General features: G+C 49.6%; 8 protein-coding genes across 8 annotated transcripts; 4 read left to right on the forward strand and 4 right to left on the reverse strand.

Moving 5' to 3' along the window:
• Nucleotides 1–855: 855 nt before the first annotated feature.
• Nucleotides 856–2,328, reverse strand: ANOM_009051 (glycoside hydrolase family 71 protein; the record flags this gene model as incomplete). Its single annotated transcript, XM_015554307.1, has 2 exons — nucleotides 856–2,196; nucleotides 2,251–2,328. The coding sequence occupies 2 exons, from the start codon at nucleotides 2,326–2,328 to the stop codon at nucleotides 856–858; spliced, it is 1,419 nt and encodes a 472-aa protein (XP_015404170.1).
• Nucleotides 2,329–3,942: 1,614 nt separating this feature from the next.
• Nucleotides 3,943–5,904, reverse strand: ANOM_009052 (glutamate decarboxylase; the record flags this gene model as incomplete). Its single annotated transcript, XM_015554308.1, has 5 exons — nucleotides 3,943–4,188; nucleotides 4,236–4,774; nucleotides 4,828–5,460; nucleotides 5,514–5,541; nucleotides 5,593–5,904. Coding segments are annotated over 5 exons (1,542 nt in total), but the record flags the coding sequence as incomplete, so codon positions are not given.
• A 544-nt stretch (nucleotides 5,905–6,448) lies between these two features.
• On the reverse strand, nucleotides 6,449–7,045 carry ANOM_009053 (uncharacterized protein; the record flags this gene model as incomplete). Its single annotated transcript, XM_015554309.1, has 1 exon — nucleotides 6,449–7,045. The coding sequence occupies one exon, from the start codon at nucleotides 7,043–7,045 to the stop codon at nucleotides 6,449–6,451; it is 597 nt and encodes a 198-aa protein (XP_015404168.1).
• Nucleotides 7,046–8,295: 1,250 nt separating this feature from the next.
• Nucleotides 8,296–8,711, reverse strand: ANOM_009054 (uncharacterized protein; the record flags this gene model as incomplete). Its single annotated transcript, XM_015554310.1, has 4 exons — nucleotides 8,296–8,389; nucleotides 8,436–8,522; nucleotides 8,576–8,646; nucleotides 8,697–8,711. 4 exons carry the CDS (start codon nucleotides 8,709–8,711, stop codon nucleotides 8,296–8,298), a joined length of 267 nt encoding a protein of 88 aa, XP_015404167.1.
• A 1,197-nt stretch (nucleotides 8,712–9,908) lies between these two features.
• On the forward strand, nucleotides 9,909–11,195 carry ANOM_009055 (uncharacterized protein; the record flags this gene model as incomplete). Its single annotated transcript, XM_015554311.1, has 4 exons — nucleotides 9,909–10,200; nucleotides 10,259–10,389; nucleotides 10,441–10,599; nucleotides 10,701–11,195. The coding sequence occupies 4 exons, from the start codon at nucleotides 9,909–9,911 to the stop codon at nucleotides 11,193–11,195; spliced, it is 1,077 nt and encodes a 358-aa protein (XP_015404166.1).
• Nucleotides 11,196–11,827: 632 nt separating this feature from the next.
• ANOM_009056 (wax synthase family protein) lies at nucleotides 11,828–13,093 on the forward strand (the record flags this gene model as incomplete). Its single annotated transcript, XM_015554312.1, has 2 exons — nucleotides 11,828–12,597; nucleotides 12,661–13,093. 2 exons carry the CDS (start codon nucleotides 11,828–11,830, stop codon nucleotides 13,091–13,093), a joined length of 1,203 nt encoding a protein of 400 aa, XP_015404165.1.
• Nucleotides 13,094–15,898: 2,805 nt separating this feature from the next.
• On the forward strand, nucleotides 15,899–16,588 carry ANOM_009057 (uncharacterized protein; the record flags this gene model as incomplete). The annotated part of the gene is made up of 1 exon (XM_015554313.1): nucleotides 15,899–16,588. The coding sequence occupies one exon, from the start codon at nucleotides 15,899–15,901 to the stop codon at nucleotides 16,586–16,588; it is 690 nt and encodes a 229-aa protein (XP_015404164.1).
• A 3,011-nt stretch (nucleotides 16,589–19,599) lies between these two features.
• Nucleotides 19,600–20,981, forward strand: ANOM_009058 (aromatic ring-hydroxylating oxygenase subunit alpha; the record flags this gene model as incomplete). Its single annotated transcript, XM_015554314.1, has 2 exons — nucleotides 19,600–20,502; nucleotides 20,591–20,981. Exons 1-2 carry the CDS (start codon nucleotides 19,661–19,663, stop codon nucleotides 20,979–20,981), a joined length of 1,233 nt encoding a protein of 410 aa, XP_015404173.1. The 5' UTR covers nucleotides 19,600–19,660.
• Between the last annotated feature and the right edge of the window lie 295 nt (nucleotides 20,982–21,276).

Consider the following 21,276-nt stretch of genomic DNA (forward strand, 5'->3'; position numbering starts at 1 on the left):
GGGAACCCCCAGCAGGGCTTTTCTGATATTCTTCATTTCTCCACTACTCTTCGGCAAATCTTCTTGGCTCTTGCCTACTGTTTGCGATTGGTAGATTCGGCTTATCCTTTTAACAGCTGCCACAGAAAGTTTATTTGCACTGACAGAGAGTATTGTCTGGATGGTTATCACCTTCACTGTCACCAATAGCCCAACCGTGCCAACCAATTTCTTTTCAAAGAATTTTTCCACCAACCCCGTGTACGAACGGACCTAATGTCCAACTCCTGTTGAAGCCGCAAGAGACTCGATTGATGTGTAGCACAGATGCGTCGCTGTGAACCTCGACCATAAAGCATTGACCATTGATCAAGCGATACCCAATAGGCGACATATCTAACCAAATCAAGTTCATGGGATGGGATACTACGGTGTGATTCCTCGATAGAGGACATTGCGCTCTGGACTGTGAACGACCGTGCACGCCGTCGGGGTCTGAAAGATCAAAGTATGGGTCTGTGGAGCCTGTGGAGGCAGACCCTTCCCAAATAAGAATGTGCCGTTATCCACAATGGCAAACCATTCTCCAATCATTGCAGAACGTCTTGACTTGCCTGGGGCCTCCTCGCCAAGTGGGTTGACGGCCCGCATCCTGGGTCGCTTCTGTCTACTGATTATAGTCTAGACAGCAGAATGCGTCCAAGTGAGATTGGCCAACTCCATTCGAGTGAAAATTAAATATTATCCATTATGTTTGTCTTAGGCCTAGGCCATACGTTGGGTATCCCAGTACTTTTTCCCCCTCTCAAAGCCCATTCCTAGAGCGTTGTCAACGATATCACGAATCTCATGAATCACGCCGCGTCGTCACCGGCGTTATATTAGAACAAAGCAAAGAGTCCAGGCCACAGCAAGAGGGACAAGCCCCGACAGAATTAGTCGAGTAGACGAGGATTCGTGCTTTGACGACCCCGATGGCGAAGAAGGTTTAGGCGCCGTCGAGGTGGCATTTCCTACCCAAGCGTTCCAGTTGGTCATATTTTTGACACAGTCCGACGTGATAGGATGGCCATCAATCTCGGCTAATAGCTGATTATCGCGGGTGAGGGTCACGGCAACAGCCCCAGTCTGGTTATGGATGGGGATGCTGCCGTGGTAAATCCCCTTCCCTCCGTCCGGGGTATGGGTCCAGCTGGCCGCTCGACTTTTCCCGTCAATAGTGACAGAAATGTCGGCAGAGGACTCCAGCAGGGCGGAAAAGAAAACTTTGTCCTGCAGCACCTCTTGCGGTTCCAGCGTCTGTTGCGCTTGCGTAACTGTGTTTCCCGTCGTCTTACCCGAGGAACATGCTGACGCGGGGTTGACTCGGTACCAACTGACAAGGCCCTCATCTTCAATCTCGGCATCCTTTCCTCCATTCTTGTACATGTCGACGATGTATGGCAGGAAGCTTCGCCACCCGTCATGGGGCATCCCCTTAGCATAGTCGAAGGGCGCCTGCCCGTAGTCGAAGACCGCGAGGCCGCTCTGATGGATCGGTCCAATGTAGTGCGACTCGCCATAGTCATTCCAGGTAAGAATCTCCACATACTCTGGTTGGAGCTCGAGTACCTGCTGCCAGCGTGTGTACCAGAGATCGTCACCCTGCCACACCCAGTTCTTGTGGAACCTCACCAGGTTGGTATAGAACCATGGCGAGACAGGCATAATGTACGGCTTCCCCTGGAGAGCGTCCATATACTCTTTATCTTTATCGGTGGTCATTGGGTCGGTGCCATTTGGCCAGGCAGTCCAGCTCATCAGGCCGTCGACTTCCTTATGGGACAGGGACTTTTCCGGACGCAGCGCAGACCATTCCGGAACAAAGAAGCAGTCTACTTTATCCTTGATGTTCTTCCAATCACCAGCAGCTTGGTCGCCTTCGAAAGTCGAGACAAGGGGTTTGTTGTCGTCGGTTTTGAAGTAGGCTGGTAGCTTGGTGAAATCTTTGAGGTAGTTTATTACTTGGTCCTGCGGCCAGTGTCCATCCCCGGAATAGTCCAAGGACAGGAAGAGCTTAAAGTCCAGTTCATCCGCAGCTGCGAATGCATCGCTCAGCATTCGATGGATCGATAGGCCAAAGCCTGTGTTGATCGCAAAGGCGTCGATGTGTGCCTCCTTGGCCGCGGAGATGTCTTGCTCCCAGTTAGCCTTGGTGTAGTTGTCACTATTCCCTAGCTGCAAGACATTAGAACTATAGTTCGAAGTTGGGAGGGAGCAGCAGAAGCTTACCATAAAGTGAGCAAATACCGCCTTGGCCTGCACCTGGCAGGCACTGGCCAACAAAACTACTAAAAAGAAAACCTGCATTTTCCCGTATCTCCCGGATACAAAATGATGTCAGGGAAGCAGACACCCGGATTAAAAATCAATGAAGGCATAAAAGCAATTCGAAAAGCTCGCTACTACGCTCATCTTTATAACGTCCTCTAACAGGTAACTACTGTTCTCGGGATATGATCTGTCGCGGATATATCACAAACTAATCGAGAAGCATCAATAGCGTTCGCGGGATAGCTGTATCCGAACATCAAAGTCTGATATTTATCAGTATTCACAGAGTGAGTTGTATGACGGAGCGGTCAAGAGCCAATACTCCACATGGTCTATTTTATATCAGCTGCAGAGTCGGAAACTATCCGAGCCAAATCCCCTAGAGGATATTTTCTGGGGTCGTTGACGCAGGCGTTTGCGCAGCAGCTCGGTGATCGTCGCCAAATAGGAGTTCATGTACTCTGTTGAATGCGCTACGAAAATCCGGGGCGTGACAGCCGGCGGAGCACGGATGCTATTATTGATGACCAAGGTTTATATTTCCTGCTCTAGGAAGCAAACTATTGTTGTTGGGTTGGCGTCATACGAGACGGACCTGATACATCATATAATGGTGTCTTCGGGGTTGGCCGAAAGGGGAAATGCAGTTGCAACTATTATACAGTGCACTGTTATATGGCCGATAGTCCCACAGGCCGATACCCACCAATTCCCACACAGGATGCCTCTGATGGTTCGTGGGCTCAGCGAAGATTCTCTTGCATTCTGAGCAAAAGCAACCATGCTATCCCCGTTTGACCCGTGACCTAACGGTGGCGACCTCTTTTTCAACACACTATTCTACGATGACAAGAGGCGAGCATATTTGTATAACCCGGTTCTAATTTCAATTACAAATAAGCTGCGTCGAGGACTGGCATAAAATGGGTTTGGACTCTCGGCAACGCGCCACCAGTTCACATCGACAACGATGGATTTGGGATAGCCGCAATGAATGGACCATGACCAATGCACCATCACCGATATGCCTTGCTAGTCACCATGAACAGTCTGGGCATATGGCTTACCGACATTTGATGGGGCTGTATGACCAGGGACTCTAATGCGCTGCAGGACGTCAATTGACTTTCTCCAAAGAGGTTAAGGTTCACGCAATATGCAGCCTTTAGACTATAGGCATTGACGTGGACAGGCACGAGTCTATTGATTGGATCAATGCGCGCTGAGCATGCGAACGCCGATGTCGACATATGTACTGGTCATATTTTGGTGATAAATTTGTCAACCAGGCTCCACTGAATTTGTGGGTTGAGTTAGACGATCAAAATGAGAAGATCATTTTATGTGGATATGTACCACGAAAGAGAAATAGCTTCCCTTATTCCTAGACCAGTTGTTCACTAATCAACAACGAGGTTTCATGATCTCGTGGTTCTGGAATGGTGGCAAAAGCCCTAGGATTTATGAGCACTGGGACATGGAGTTCCCAGATCAACGTACTTCTTGTTGCAAATCGCTACGTACTTGCAATACATGTCATGTTTGCTTTATTCTCACTTGACTAGCTGTCATGCTGTGCTTTAGATGACGCTTCCTACTTCATGCTGGTTCTAGTGGTGGGTGTACCACGACTGTCTCTTGCATTCAGAGTTTATCACTCTTCTCGAGATATTATGTTTGTATTGGCAAATATGACCAATCTGATATATAATTACGAGCAAACGATAGCAGCGAACGTGTTCTGACATGAGACATTTTTGGAAGGTGCCCAACGTCTGGACGGAAACTCAACATACACTGTGCGTCTTCCCATGTCTACCCTGCAATGAGTGTTTTTCGTGCTTGTAATGTGGATGCTGCTGCGGCAGTTTCCTGTCGCTGTGCGCCTTAAGGTGCCTGTTCTTGTTAGCCTGTACTCGTCATTGGTCGGGTTGAGGACATACAGCGTGTATTTCTTGATCATCTCGGCGTCCATCTCTTCCAATGACTTCACTGCGGCCCTTATGTCCTCCAGTAGGATATTACACCGATGCATGGTGAAGTCCTCTCGGAGGACAACACGCATCATCTTCAACTGGTTGCTATGTGGAGCCATTGTATATGCTGGAATTACCCATCCGCGCTCGCGAAGAACATGAGCCAAAGCAAATTCATCATACAGTCGGTCCTCATCGGGCTTCAATCTAAACGCAACGAGGGGTAGGCCGCGACCGTTGCCTTCGCTCATGATCAGGAATCCAAGCTTCTTGATCTCGTCTGCGAAGTAGTCCGACATCTTTGTCAGGTTGTTCATGATGGATCGATATCCATGCTTGCCCAGTCGGATCAGCTGGTAGTATTGGCCGATAACATGGGAGGCACCCTTGGAAAAGTTCAATGTAAACGTGGCCTGGTTGGCGCCGAGATAGTTCACGTTGAAGATGAGCTCTTCGGGGAGGTATTCAGGAGAGCGCCAGAAGACCCAACCGACGCCAGGGTAGACCTTACCAGTTAGCATAGAGTTAAGAATAGCACGTAGTATCATGCCAAACCTACCAATCCATATTTGTGTCCCGAGACATTAATCGACACGACTTTCTCCAGGCGGAAATCCCACTCCAGCTCCGGCCTGACGAACGGCGCCACAAAGCCGCCACTCGCTGCGTCGACGTGGATAGGGCAGTCGATATTCTTCGCTTTGAGCAGGTCGTTGATCCCCTTGACGTCTTCGTACTCGCCCGTGTAGGTTGTACCCATGATAGCACAGATGCCGATGGTATTCTCGTCCACCAGATCCACCGCAGCCTTCGGGTCGATCACGTATCGTGTATCGGTGCAATAGACGTACTTCTCCTCGACGTCAAAGTACCTCGCGGCCTTTTCCCAACACACCTGCACCGCACTGTTCATGACGATGTTCGGGCGCGTCCAGTCTTTCCCCTCGGCCTTGCGCTTGTTCTGCCAGCGTTTCTTCATGGCCAGCGTCGCCAGCATAATAGCTTCCGACGATCCGATCGTGGACGTCCCGAGGCAATCCTGGTCCCCATTGTCTTTGGTGACGGGCGCGTTCAGTAAATTCGCGATCATATTAATGCAGCGGTTCTGGATGTGTGCGGTCTGCGGGTATTCCTCGAAATCGATGAAGTTCTTGCTCATCGCCTCGGTCATGAGGTTTTGCGCTTCATCTTCCTGCTACCATTAGCACAGTGAATCAATCGCACGCGCAACCAACCAAACCCTACCATATAAGTGGTGACGAAACTCGCCAGACTAGAACGCCATCAGATCAAGATCCAAAACAAGGAAGGAAAAGAAGCGCACTTTAGCAGAGGGTTTCCATCCAAGCTCAATTCATCCTTGATCAAGCGGAGCGCCACGTCGGCGGGCATCTCCCGCTCGGCCATGACATGCTCCGGCAGCTCCTCGGCGGCATAATGAGTTCCATACACGTACGGGTTCGCCGCACCTTCGCCTTGGTCTTGCTCCTGATGAGGCTTTTGGGCTTGCTTGCCCCTTTTCACTCTGGATAGGTGGACCATGGTGGTGATCGTCAATACCGCGGACGGGATCTACGCAAGGGATGAGATGATCAGCGCGCTCGGACTTTAATGGGTTTTTTTTGACTGGGAAGCAAAAGCTTGAGTCTGTGGAAATAAATCCCTCTCCCTTCCCCGGTCTTTTGGGGTGTTCGAGATCTTCAAGTTTACGTATACGATGACCTCACCACTCGGCTTAATCGCCTCCCCGCATGGATCGATGCTACGCTGCGGGAAGCTTGGCCTAGGGGAGGAAGAGTAAAACAGTAGTACCTAAACTGGCTAGTGAGGGTGGTTTAAAAAGCTTACATAGGTCGAGAGCAGAGTCTCATCTGGTGGTGGTCTAGAGAAGAGCTTTTGGCTCTGCTGTCTTCGCGAAATATCCTCAGACCCGCCACCGTTTCATCACCAAGACCGACCTTAGCGGTTATGGTATGCTCCCAAGCACTTTTATTGTGATACCTACTTGAACCGATGGCATGCCCTAGTCTTTGGCTACTTGTATCCTTCCCCGCGACATGACGTGGAGCGGGATAATCGGAGACCGTTTGTGGTACCGTGGGAATATACGGAACTTAAGATATAATTTTTAACTTTATTGATTAAACCATTCGTCTTCAATTAGGTCCTTTGCAGTCGGCCTATCTCTTGGATCCAGTTTCATGATTTTCAAGAGAAACTCCTTTGTCTTTTTGTGAAATCTCCTTCTGACTCGCCAGCGAGAAAGGTCTCAATTTCTCAGGCGGCACATCTTTCATAATCAGTGATAGGATCGCCAAGGTCTCCTCGTCAGCACGTTCACCATATGACGGTGGAAATGGACCAAAATAGATATGGTAGTTGGCAAGGATCTTGATTTCGTATTCATCGTGGCCACGGGGGACATTTGGTTTGAATATACAAAAGTTGTCACCCCAGATCATGGAAATTACCTTCACAAAACCATGGTTATTAGGATTCACCGAAAATAAAGTTTTTGGCAAGCTAGCAGAAGGAATAATTACCATTGTGCCAAACGACCAGATATCGGTAGGCGGGCCCCATTGAAGACCCAACTGCGCCTCGGGGCTCCGCCAGATGGGCGTACCGATTTCATCGCGATCCTTGCAGAACCCAGAGGTGACGTGGACGGTACTCTCCAGATCTGCGAGCTGGACGTCGGTAAAGCGTTGTGTACTCGTGCTCTGGGACCCTGGCGCGTAGTTCACCAGGATGTTATCCATTTTAATGTCTGCCATTGTATTTTTGTTCGAAACTGGTGCTCAACAAGAAGAGTTACGGAGGGCTCGGTGCCGACCTGTGTATATATAGCCATCTTCATGTAATAGACTCAATGCCTCCAGAACCCTCTTCGAGACATGTTTGATCTCTCTACCGCTAAGCTTCTTGGTTCCTGCAGCGGTGCACAGATCACTCTCAAGATGCTTCAGTACGATGGCGGGCGGAGTTTGAGGCCCGGTTATTTCGTCGATCAAGGGACGGAGATGTGGTGTTCTGTTCTGATATTTCCTGAGGACATCCCGCTCGTTGGCGATGCGGAAGTGACGTGCGGCTTTGATGATTACAATCTGCCCTGCCCCATTCCTATCAACAGTATGTCTTGGTAAAAGAAACCTTCATCACTGGATATGCAGTATGGAGTAGAAAGATGTGAACCGTATAAATGCCTTGCTAACCAGACGAATTCTCCAAGCTATCTTGTGATAGTATATGTGCTACCTGTGCTAGTGAGCGACTGACCCAGTTTCAGGAGAGGCGGCGAGGATGAGCTCGCGAAGCCAGCGACTTACTGGCCTAGCTTCGCAAGATAAGACGTTGGAGCCACCCAGAAGATGAGAAGAGGTTTGAGAGAGTAAACGGACCAATGCGACCAGTGTTGAGGTCTTTTTTCTGTGCATACAGCCACGTCACCGCCAAGGCTATTAATCAGTAAGGCTCTATAACTACTCTATACTCAGTTATACCGAAGTAGCACACGTAGTGACTTGCAACAAACCCCGTCAAGCAGCTTCAAACATGGATATCCTGTCCTTGTCGCAAGGGATGCATGATGTTGCTTACTTTACACAGATATAGTAGTATTCCTTTACCACAGGGATTCACCAATGGACAGCCGCTGGGAGACTGATTTGAAGTGTGAAGGCACTTCTAAACTGATTGAGGACTACATTGCTTGGGCCATGAAGAGTCGGCCATGCTAACAAAGCAGGAATAGACAGAGATTGGGCCCACTTCAGGATATTAGTCCACCCTCGGAATATTTAGTCGCACTGATCCAGGGGCCCTTTCTTTTTTGCTTGGAAATGCCCAAGTGCGCAATCGACATGACATATACTACATTATTATCGCATATGTATCGAGATGCTTCTCATTCATTTCTACGGGTCTCTGTAGCACGTAGAAAATGCAAACTTATATAGTGCCTAATAACCAAACCATACGCCAAACCAACGCCCCAAAGACCAAACCATGTGCAGAAGTCCAAAGTTTACATATCGAGGTCCATGATTTCAATGTTCAAGCCCGGAGGAACATTTACGTTCCTCAGATCGTCAAGATCGGCTTCGTCCGATGCCTCCACCCTACTCCAGTTAGTTCTGAGCCTAGTCTGGATCACGAGGCACATACGACATGAAATGAATCGGAGGGGTAGTTAAAGTGGAATCGAATTCATCGGGGAAGTGAAGGTTCTTATCGTGGTAAATCCTTCGCATACTGCTCATGGATGTTAGCCTGTGTTGACGGGGTAAATCCTCTGGCATCCGTACTAATCAGCTAGCTTTTTCCCATCTCCATAGTAGTCGTGGGCTAGCTCGTTGTCGTAACGGACGTCGAATGTCTGAGAACTGATTAATAACGGGATAGCATCGACCAACAATTGCACCTTACAAGATCTTTGACCATCTTGTCTTTGGTTATGGGATATCTTTATTGAAGCAATTGCTGTTGCGATATACGACTCGTAACTCGAGCCACTCAGCGGACTGCAGACTTTATATCTTTCGTCATGGGCGGTCGATCGATCTAGATTCCGATTAAGAAATAGCTTTCTCGATAAGCCTTAGCTTTGTTGGTTTAGCATTGTCGATGGTTCTAATTCGCGCGCCGCAGTTGGTGAGGTCATATCTGACCTCATGCTCGAGGGGAACCGTGGATCACATACCGAGTGGCAGTCATTCCTTGGCCTTTTGCGATATCAATAAAAGCATGTTTCAAATGAAATAACTATCTGTGAATGGCTAAAGGCCGCTGCTATCTCGGTCCTTCCCTTTCCTGCTTGCTCCACGATGTGTATCCGGAGAGCCCTATCATCCGCTTCGAAGGTAAAGCAAGATGGAGAGTCAAGACACTGGATCTGTAGATTTGTACTACGGTAGAAGACTCTGATAAGAAAGGTTAACGGCCTACTGATATGAAATTACCGTTTGCGACCACATGGACGGATCATAGATCTCTCTCATATCCAACCAAGATGCACTTAATCTATACAGAGGTATATATGACATCGACTCTTGCTTTGAAGGTTCGGTATAACGTCATTTCGCTTTTAACTGGCCTCCTGTGTCAGTTCATACAATCTAGGTACACTATCGTTCTCGGTACAAGCGACCATAGATTGGCATCATCCAGTGCAATAGCTCATGAGCTGTAGTATACTGTCGACTGTGGAAGTAATAGGCTTGAAGAACACACGGCATTTTTCCTACATTGCCTATTTTTAATAGATATCCTGGAAACAGCCTTAGTGCGTTCGGGAGCCACCGTCAGATTCTCTCTTGAGCACTTCTCTCAGCCATGAACATATCGTGAACATGTCAGCGTATTGTATGCAAGCCCTACTCCGCAATGAATAAACGTGCATCTTCCACCTTGTTCTGCATCTTCGCAGGCCATGCTGCGAGCTAGAAAAGTCCCCTCTGCCTAGTCAATTCACATTGTGTAGCTCTAATATGTTACTTTCAATGTACTTATTATGAGTCATTTCGACTCATCCAACTGCGCAGCCTACACTCACCCCAAAACGGACGCCGCCTGGAATTACCGCGACTTTAAATCTCTCCGTGAGAGCGGGGAAGTTCGACAATACATACATCTACATTAATGGCGACAGAATCGCATGCCATCGTCTTCGGGGCAGCTGGACTGCTCGGATGGGCGACCTTGAACCAGCTGCTCTCGGGCTACCCGTCGTCCAGCCCCTTTTCTCGGGTCACCGCGGTCCTCAATCGGGCCGTTTCGGAGGCTGATCTCTGCTTGCCTTCAGGACCGGACCGACCTTCATTTGGGCTCGTTTCGGGTATCGATCTGCTACAGGCAACCGGCGATGATCTTGTGAAGCAACTGAAAGAAAAAGTCCCTGGCGCGGAAGGGATAACCCACGTCTTTTATTTCGGTCGGTATCACTCGGAAAGCAGGGTCTACATGAAGATATAGATACTAATATCGATCAGTCTTCGCGCCGTTCGACGATGACCATGTCCAAGAGTGTAACCAGAACTGCGGGATCATGCAGCGACTGGCCGACGCGTTGAACGTCGTCGCCCCACGGCTGCGCTCGTTTGTGTATCCCGGGGGGTCAAGAGTAAGCCAGCCATTTGGTTAGTTACATAGTGGCGGCGAGTAACATTAGCAGGGTTACGGGATTTACAATCCTGGCGGTGTCTTCCAGCCACCACTGGAAGAATCCATGGCGGACGGCTTACCAGAAGACTACGCGAAAACAGTCGCATATCCATGGTTCCGACAGATCTTGACGGAAGCCAGCAAAGATCGCAATTGGACCTGGAGTGAGGTCTGTCCCGATGCGGTGGTTGGGTTTTCTCCGAACGGCTCGGCGTACTCTCTTGCCTTGCACTGGGCGCAGTACCTTTCTTTATATGCATATAATCACAGAGCTCCGCCGACAAACCGATCGAGGTTCCGTTCCCTGGCAGCGAAGCTGGTTATCGGTCGCTGTATACGCCTGTGTCGGGTGACATCCTCGGTCGCATTGCCATCCATGCAGCGCTCAATCCAGAGTCGTGCGGTGGGAAGATTATCAATATGATGGACAACGACATACCCGTCAGCGCGAGCGACCTATGGCCGAGCATCGCGGCCTGGTTCGGGCTCAAAGGGGTGGGACCCGCGGAAGATGACGCTCTGAAGCCAAGTGAATATATTGACAAATACCGCCATCTGTTTGCTCAGAATAGGATTCCAAAGGGACTGACATGCGGTGTTGGCATTGGGAATCAGCAATTGGATTCGGTTGGGTGGTGGCTTACTTTTGACCGACAGTTCAGTCCCACGAGGTTGAGGTCGGTGGGATTTACTGAGCAGCGGGATCCGGTTGAAGGCTGGTTGGAAGCATTCGAGAGATTTCGAGAGGCGGGCATTATTTTTTGAACTTCTTGTGCTTAGTACTATTGAACTCCTTGTCGGTTACTTGACTTGTTGGATAATAAGATTCCTAGACACATCAGCTAGGAAGTATACTATGACCAGCCGCTTACCGGTTCCGTTATTAGTGATCAGACTATAAATCTAGCCATGGATAAGCATTTCTCCCTTAAGTCCATACGGAGTAGCCGTAGTTTCTTGGCCAGATCTGCCTGGGGCCTGAAAACTCGACTCCGGACTCCGGTGGTTCAGGAGAACCTGACAAAGCATCGCGGAGGCTATCCAGATGGCCCACATACCAGAAACAGTAAGGAGATCTGCACGATCTCATTTCAGCCAACCAGGCGGGTCCAAGAGCACTAGTAACTGGGGCTATTCAAGGCCCTAGCAACTAGCAATCTGACTCGTATCGTCAATGCCACCAATCAAGGCCGTCAAAAGTCGCGATATCATTGTCTTTTTTTTTTCCCGTAAATAGACGCCGATCCCCAACCAAATTGTAGACCCTAATGCAAGCTGAAAATTTAATCTCCCAGCCTAAATCAGCTCGATTTCCCGTACCCCTTCCAAACCCTTTTTTCACTTTCGCCAACCATGGACCCTGCCTCCTTTGAGTCCTGGCGTGTCCCACTGGCGCAATGGGGCCTCGTCCAGCTGGTGACCGGGTTGACCGTGGCTCTTACAACTTCCCAGTCTGTCGTGCGGTCCCCGGCCGCGGCGATCGTAATAGCCTAGCATACTCGTTCCAGTCTCGCGTCGGGGAATCATTTGCCGATACTAGGGCCACAGGGCCACTGGCAGCGATGTGTTGGGTGAATGTGTTGAACGCGATTGATATGCTGGTGTTGAGTCGGGTGTCCTATGAGGCGCAGGTAGAGTGGGAGGCCAAAAGATCTAGCGGCACAGCTGCCAAGAAAGCGAATTCGGACTCTCTCAAGTCAAGTCTTTTCCGACGACTTCTCTGGTCGCAAAACATAGCGTTCAACTACCGCCGCATCAACACGCCGTGGCAGATTTCGCGACTCCCCGTGTTCGATAGGGCCAATCCACAGTATGTCCCGTCCCGTCTAAAGTTTGTGCTGCAGAGCAGTGTGAAAATCTGCATCGCGTTCCTACTGGTCCACCTCTGCACCATGGACCCGAAAGACCCTCGTCTGGCGGGTGCTATCGCGGAACTATCGGATAGCAAGCTGGTTCTGGCCCCGTGGGTGCACGGCACGTCGGCACGAACAATGCTCACGCAGGCGATGACCACCATCTCGTTCGGGATCGTGTGCAGGTCGTCCATCGTAGGAATGTACAGCCTGGCCGGCGTAGTGTTAGTAGCCCTAGGAATCCACGACCCCGTCGACTGGCCACCCGTGGCCAATTCGCTGACGGAAGCGTGGTCCTTAACACGACTATGGGGGTAAGTTCAGCCAGCCTTCGCAAGCAGTGAAAACTCTCAACTAACAAGTTTCCCCCTCCCCAGTACGGCATGGCACCAAGTCTTCCGCACGCTTCTTGTCTCCAACGCGGACTTCATCTCCTTCTCGGTGCTACGCATCCCCGCTAAGTCGCGGTGGGCCTGCTACCCCCGTGTGCTGTTCGCTTTCACCGTGTCCGGATTCGTCCACATGGGAATGGATCTCGCGTTCGGCGTCCCCCGGGATAAAACTGGGGCGGTGTGGTTCTTCTGTCTCCAGGCGCTTGGCGTTATGTGGGAGAGTGTTGTCTATTCCCTGTTTGGTGCGCGGATTGAGAGATTGAACCCTCTGGTTAGGCGTGTGCTGGGATACCTGTGGGTGGGACTGTTCCTCCTATGGGCGACGCCGGTGTGGTTGAATCCCATCATGCTTTGTTTGTACAAGGACGGCCAGCCGGCCATGTCGCCGGTCCCGATCATTGGAGGTCTGCCGTTGTAATGATGCATGTGGTAGTCAGCTATGCTCGGATCTAGAGACGCATTTGTTTGTGTACTAGCTAGCATTATAGACGTAGAGAGAGATTAATGAAGCCAACTTACTGCTATATATCTCTGGAGAATGAATCCAAGTCAGTGTAATATTTAGGGAGAAAAGAATCTATATATATTTCTCAACAAGGTTGTTTCCTTGAACAGTGACTACTTGCACGTTTAGACAGAATATGTGGCGCCAGATGTAGTTGCATAGAAAGCTCTATAGAATAGTACTATTGAAAATATATATATTGACATACGAGTCAGTATATCACCCACAACTTGAACATACATAATATACATATCACAACTGCCAAAACGCCCCAAAATGCAATTGACCATGCAGCTAGCTCCGTAACTTCCTATGGATGATAATAAAAATGCTTATCTACTGGACACAGCACATAATGTGTCGCATTCACTGCATCTCTGAATACATTGAGTGATTCCATTTGGGGACCCCAGATGCCAAGAGCGCCACACGTCAAGCCACCCGAGCGTTATCAAGGATACAAGATCAACTCCAGGGCTCCTCTGGAAGCCGGTGAAATGACGTTTAATACGGTAATATTACAGATACATTTCAACGAGTGCATGTGGCGCATGCTGTCCAAGGAACAATTTTCCGGTTCAAGAAAAGTACCATCATTTGTAATAGCGACGGCGTAAAATCGGACATATCGAGTAAACAAATTTCTATTTGAGTTATTGTTTGACTTCGAAACGTAGACCATGCAGGCAAATGCAAGGATCTATCCAACGCCCCCGCGGTGACCTGTGACCTGTCGATTGAGTTAACACCTCCCCTATCCATCATGATGAGGTCGGGCAAAAGGAATAACTAGCGAGCTGAACGGTCCAAGCCCAAGGTCTGACTTGAGCCAGATCATTCGGAGCTGGACCCGATCGTCTAGGTTCAACTACTAGGTAGTCCGGTGATGATTGTCCCACGGATTCCATCTCCGGGCAACTTAAAAGTCCATGAGAGTGGCGTGAACTCTATAAATAAACAATCGCTTGCTATTCCCCTTGCATCACATTTTGGAGTCTACTTTAGGGATGCAGCGGGACAAGCTTTCTAAGCGATGCTGGAACATGCGTAAACACGGCTGCCTTGTAGACGCATGGCTGGTTGTTGTCTTGAGGTGCGCAACTTGGGGTTGGGATCAAAAACACCGCCAAGCGTTTCTTGCTACGACTAGTACCGAAAAGCCGATTGCCTTCGTGAAGAGGATTGACCGGCACTTCTCTAGTCTGACTTTTCTATCGAACTACCGAATCTTCTTTCTGACTAAGGTGTGTCGGGGGGGGAAGATGATCTGCACTCAATCTAGAGTATTCGATAGTTAGCCGGTTTTCGTTCGGCTAGAGAAAACTAGAAGAAAAACCTTAACTCCCGACGCAGGGAAAATCGCGCGATTTGAGTTGGAATTAGGATTTGCGAGAGGGTTCTCCGTGAGATTACATGTCCGCTCTCTATCCAGAAAGATAACGATTGGCGCCGCGGAGGTTTCCCGACTGCCCCGTAATTCTAGGTTTGGTCGTGGCTCAACGCATCGTCTGAATAAGCAACTGATCTGCGCAACAAACTAGCAAAAGGCTGGGGTGCTGAATCGAAGTATAATCATTAGCGGAACCATACTTGGACATTGCGAGTGGCACTGCGGAGACTTACCCTGTGCATCTACCAGACATCTTTGATGTGTGTTAATATAACGATCGACAGGGACCCGGTCTTCTGAACCCTTTAAGCCTCTCGCCAGGGGCAGGGCCCATGGGTTAAGATTATTTACGATCCGCAGAGCGGCACTAGCCAATCAATCACGCAAATCGGACCACTGTCCAAAGCCATAGCGCAGGTAGAGCTCGTAGTATGGTACGGCTTTCGGAACCATTCATCTTGGACCAGTTCCAGCTGATTGGGTCTGCTCCCAGCTCTGGTCAAGATGAGAGGGGGTCAAGCTAGAGCACCGAGATCTGCCGACTAGCATTTAGGATAGTATGGTGTGTAAGAATGATTTCTTTCTATACACTAGCCCGGGTACCTTGTATGCAAAGTAGATACGGTGGAACAGTTGAAGAGCTGGAATAGGCAAGTTCGACGATTCATTAGTACAGGGCCCCTCACTGTGGAGTGCGAAGTTCCTCGAGATGAGAGCTGAATGTCCGAAACTAACGGGGCTGTACGGGATACTGATTTCTCATGGCCAAATGTCCAGGGATAGATAGTGATATCATGATGGAGTATCTGTTGAAACAGACATATCGTAATACAAAAGCACATGATCATTGGCTGAGTCTGTTGATATATCAAATTGCAACAGGCAACCCGCATACCTGCACGAAGTACTGGCGACGGGAGTACACTAAGAACAATAAACAATACACTTACGCACAGGACGCAAAACTACAGAAGGCTGGCTGTACTCTGAAGTAAGATCGTCTGTCAATCATCCTATAACGCGATTCATGTCATCAATAGCAGGGGCACTATCTCCACTAAACACGAGAGTATTACCATAATTCCGATTCCATCTCGGTTCTGGATCTGTGGAACGTCCCCACCTCCCTATGTTCAGAAGACTTCAGGAGTACCATGGAGGGATTTGGCATAGGACGATCACCCTATCGAGCTGTATATAAACCTGTTCCCAACCCTCCCAACTACAGCTTTTTCCTCAGCATCAATCACTCACTCACTCAGTCATTCATTCCTCTTCAGTTCTCAATCTTTCAAGTCTCTCATTTGTTTCCTTCCATACATTTCAAAATGAAGATCGCTTACGTCCTCGCTGCTCTGGCTTCCACCGCCGTTGGTGCCCCCGTCCTCGACAACCGTGGACTCGTTGATGGCCTGGTCGGTGGCCTGCTCGGTGGCCTGCTCGGCAAGTTGCCCGTTGTCTCCAACCTCGGTGGCCTCCTCGGCGTCGTCGGTGGCTCTCCCAGCAGCCTTGGTAGCAGCAGCAGCTTGCCCCTGAGTGGCCTTCTCGGCGGTTTGACCGGAACCGCCAGCAGCGCTTCTGGCGTCATCCCCTCGGGAGTTCCCACTCCTTCGACTGGAGCCGTTCCCTCTGCTGTCCCCAGCGCTGGTGGCAGCAACGGCAAGATCCTCCAAGACCTTGCTCCTCAGCTGAACAACATCCTCACCGTGACCGGCCCCAACGTCGGTACCCTCCTCATCCAGCTCTCCCCTGAGGTCACCGCTCTCCTCACCGGTCTTGGTCTCCCCGGCCTTGGTGCCCCCCTCGGTAGCATCGTTGCCTCTGCCTCTGGCCTCGGCGAGCTCATCAAGGATCTCGGTCCCCAGGTCGAGGGTGTCGTCACTGTCGTCGGCGCTGACGGCGGTGCTCTCCTTATCTCTCTCTCTCCCTCCCTCGCCGGTCTCATCACCGGCCTCGGCCTCCCTGGCGTTGGTGTCCCCGTCGGTACCATCGTTGCTACCCTTGGCAGCAACCTGTAAATGTAAGCCTCCCAATTCCTCTACCGATCACAAGACCCTAACTAACGATGCCCAGTTGACGCAATCATCAACGGCTTATGAAACGATGTTTCTCGGGCACATGGACGATTGACACACCCATATGTACAGTTTGGGGCGGAAAACTTCAGATACCATTCGATGTTTTGTATTTTGCTTAGCTAGAGAGAGGTTTTAATTGGCACGGTCTTGTGCTGGATCCTGATATGTTCTTAGACATAGATGTTAATCTACTTATGAAAATATAATCTGCATCTATTTGCAGCTTTTGATTTCAATTCTGGTTCCTTACTTCATTATCTTGCATGTGCTGTAGCAGATAGCATCATCGCTGGGTCGATGTACCCCTGAACTTGTTGTAGCTCTCATCGAGACATGGTAATGTATTTGACTGGTGAGTGGGGACATCGTCGCCTTCGTTCCACGGTAGACCAGATCCAAGATTAGATATTATGGGGGCAGTCACCTCGCCCGGATATTGGGTTACCGGATCGGGAATCATAGTTTACTCTGTATATCTGCGAAGAGGCTGGATCCAGCCACCGCTGAATGATCTGATATCGATTCGAACTTAGTTTATGTTCTTTACAGGACGATGGGTGGATCTAGGTTCATTCGACAATCCAATATGTGTCCAGATAGCGCTGCAGCTGCTGCAGAGATGGCGCAGGAAAAGGATAAACTGAGCCATGCACTCTGGTACATGGAAATATCGTCCCTGATATTGGTGTTTTGAAAATTATCGAAAGTCAAAGACCGCAGACATAGCTTTTATCCCAGATTAACAGGGTAGATTTCGGTCTACGTGTGGATGATGATGGTGCAGAGCGACACGTTGATGATAACTTGATGGTGAGCCGTGACGGGAAAAATGAAAGGGAGCTACCGGCACACCGTCGACGCTATCTACACCATGTCTCTGCCACCGCTTACCTAGACAGGTAAAAGAATAGCCTCATATACATGAACATGGTCTACGCGTTTCTTTCCTTACTAAGCGGGCAGTTTTGTAAGCGTACTTCTAATATATCGCGAGTATTCAGCGGTATGCTCCCAGGTTGCTGGTAGCCAAAAATCGCAGGATGCTTAGTATGGAGAGGATCAGAGATGTTATCGATTCCACGAAAGAATATATTGAATCGGCACAGAACAAATTGCGTGTGGTTTGAGCCCAAAGCTGCTTCGAGACATAACACACGAGAAAGCCTGACTCCACTGGTAGCGCACTACCCTCTGATATCAATAGAACCAAAACCACATCGAAGTATACATGCTTGTCTCTCATCCAGCAGAACATTTGTAGGCATAGGATGAACAATAGTGGAGAGGACCATTTCTCGGCCGCCAAGAGATTCGGCCACCAAAGAACATAGCGAAATCCGAAAGACAAAGGTCTTGTCCAGGTAGCATATCCTATTGATCACCCTTCTAGGCTCCCTTTTGGGAATGACAGCAGACCGGATCTACGAGGACCGGAATCAATGCGATGCTTGATGATCTTATGCATGTATAACTCCGAGATTCAACGTCACAAACGATTCCTACAAGAACTAGACCTTGTACCAATAAGAAATATTGATTATACTTATCCTCCAGTACCAGCGTGATAATCAATCCTACAGAGCATCCCTGGACATCGCATGTATTACTCTTTTCTAGCTCATTGGGCAGCGTCTTCGAGAGATTTGGCTATCTCTTCGGGTCAGCCGAGACATCCTATCTCGGCTTGAACCCGGGCAAATCGCCTTCAGCCCGGCCTTTTATCATCTGCATACCTGTTCGGCATTGGCTCTTGGGCATTGGTATGTGGGGACGCTCCTGTCACCATGACGGCCTAACGTACACACATTCCATATACTAGTGCACGCATATTCCTGGTTTAAGTTATAGTTATTGAGGGGTAAAAGTATGTTCTCATTCCGCATGCCCAAACCAGTTTAATCGGTGCATCTTCCTTGCAGCACTAGGAGTATCTTATCTGTGTAGTGGCAGAGATCCAGGCACTGTGCTGGAACGGACCCACTATATCGGCGATACAGAAGGTGGATCCTCTATATCTGCACGGGCCAACCGACGAGGAGGGGTTTGGCGTCGGATTAGATCCCGACTAATAGCTATGCTTGCTGCTCTTTGGATTGCATTGTCTCGATGTCACCGGACCGCCCAGTAGCTAATTTTTGCTGTCGATAGCCCGTGTGTGGTACCTGTTCGTTTTGGGGAAAAGTTTCCAGTAACACCTCACATGACCTTTGACGGGTCGATGCAGTGGCGAGAAGTAGCTTTTCCCTGTTCGATCGCTGGGATGGCAAGATCAGGTGTTGTATAGCTTGTCGCGTAGTAGTGTGGTTGGGTACCAGATATGCCTGTTATTTGAATCATCATGACATGGATGTCTTGTGTCTTCAACTCTGCCGTTGGGAACCGTGCTGTGGCCCCGTGGGGAATGATAGTGCGTAGAATTCCATATCAAAGCAATGAGTGTATGATCCGCGCTGTCAGCCGAAGGAGTAAATTTAAGTGGATATCTGAAGATAAGAGGAAAGAAAGGTGTGGAGAGAAACGCGCCAGATAGCCTCAAAATGGCAAGGTAAAGTTGGATATGTGGGTGATAAAAGCTCGTCGGGAAAGCCGACGCCTCCAACCCTTGATCGGGCGTTCCGCGGGAACGGGTCCGATTATCAAGGTCATCTCGGCCCCAGTGCCGCCAGGCCTAAATATGGATCGCTACGACTGATTTTGGTTAAAACATGCCCATTCTAGCTGGGCTGCTTACCCCATGGGGTTATTGAGTCCATAACCAAGGCGTACATTCACAAATGTCCTATTAATGTTCTCATTCCGCATTCCAAATCCAGTTTAGCTATATGTCATGTTCATAGTGGCAATGGTGGACCTTGATAAGGATGAGATTACGATCACTTGATATCAGCAGGCGTCTCAGGAGGGACATAAAAAGGAGTTTCCCGTCACCACCGCTGGCACCTGTCTACCAAGATCACAAACAGAAGCAACTCTTGGACACATTCCCGTGACCTTGTCTCTTCACAATTCGCCATGGCTTCTATGCTTCACTACTTCAACTTTGGCAGCAAGGCCTCCACTACTAAGGGTGCGGAGGTTAAGCCAACGCCGGTCCGGGCTCTGCCGGCATCATGGTACACCGCGTCGGAGATGTACGAGCTCGAGCGCCGTGCGATCTTCTCTAGGAGATGGCTATTCATCACCCACAGCTCGCGTCTCAAGGAGGCGGGTGACTGGCTCCGCTACGAGATCGCTGGATTCGACTTCGTTATCAACCGTGACCGACAAGGCAACATCAATGCATTCCACAACGTCTGTCGACACCGCGCGTACCCCGTCATCGAGGAGGAGGGTTGCGGAAACAAGAAAATCATCGCATGCCGGTACCACGGCTGGTCTTACGGATTGAACGGGAAGCTGGCCAAGGCGCCCGGCTACCAAGAGCTGGATGGATTTGACAAGGAAAAGAACGGTCTCTTCCGGATTCACGTGAAGGTCGATGTCAACGGCTTTATCTGGGTGAACATGGACGCGAAGGAAGTGCCAGAAGTTCCCTGGGAGGAGCACTTTGAGGACGTCGACAAGCAGGCGCGGTATCAGGAGAACGGCATCAACTTCGATGAATACGAATTCGACCATAACTATCAGATGGAGGGCGACTACAACTGGAAGATTCTGGCGGATAACTTCAACGAATGTTATCACTGCCCCACCACTCACGCCGACATTCCGGCATTCCTCAACCTGGATTCGTTTGACAGCGATGTCAAAGACGGACATATTCAGCACCATTGCAAATCGACCCCAGAGCAGATCGCGAAAGGTCTGAACACGGCGAGTACCTATTACTTCCCCAACTCATCCATGACTGTCACGTAAGTTTGACTCCCCTGGTGATCTACCACCTGAAACTTGACCACGTCTCTGACCCATGTCTGCAGCAAACATTGGATGATGGTCCAGAAGTTCCTCCCGAAGTCCCAATCATTCGACCATGGCCTATGAAATCTGGAGACATAAGGATGCGAAGGAAGAGGACTTCCGGCTGATCAATGACATGTATGCGCGCGTCATGGGAGAAGACAAGGTTCTGTGCAACAACGCACAGAAGAATCTCAACCGGGGCGTCTTTGTCAATGGCGAGCTGCACCCGAAGTACGAGAAGGCTCCCCTCTTCTTCCAGAGCACCTGTCGTGAGGTCATCACGGAGCACTTTGACCGAGAGAAGAAGGAGGGCCGTGAGATCTGGCCGGCGAGGCAGCAGTTGCCCAATGACGCCAAGGTCAGCGCGAAAGATGAGGAGATCTGCTCGGGTCTCGCTTGTGGAGCCCAGAAAGAGGTTTTGGCTTGGTGATGGCGAAAGTGGTTGTATGACGCTGGTTTCCTCTTTTGTTATACCATCGTTTTGTTTATTTGCATGCATTTGGAGCGATTTTGCGGCATTTTTGTCATGAGCCATGAATGTTGTGTCTCTTTGATCATAGCTAGTACTAGGCGTACGACTTCAGTAGATTGCAATACACTTTTCAATGAGATACCTCTAGCATTTCTTCGTAATGCCGTAGTGTACAAGATTCCCGGAAGTATGACTCCAGAAACCTACAAAAGATATGTCCATAGGTTGGAAGCTGTAGATGTCATGGCATGGT

This window comes from Aspergillus nomiae (genome assembly GCF_001204775.2).
Source record: "Aspergillus nomiae NRRL 13137 chromosome Unknown contig00282, whole genome shotgun sequence".
NCBI classification, from domain to species: Eukaryota; Fungi; Ascomycota; class Eurotiomycetes; order Eurotiales; family Aspergillaceae; genus Aspergillus; species Aspergillus nomiae.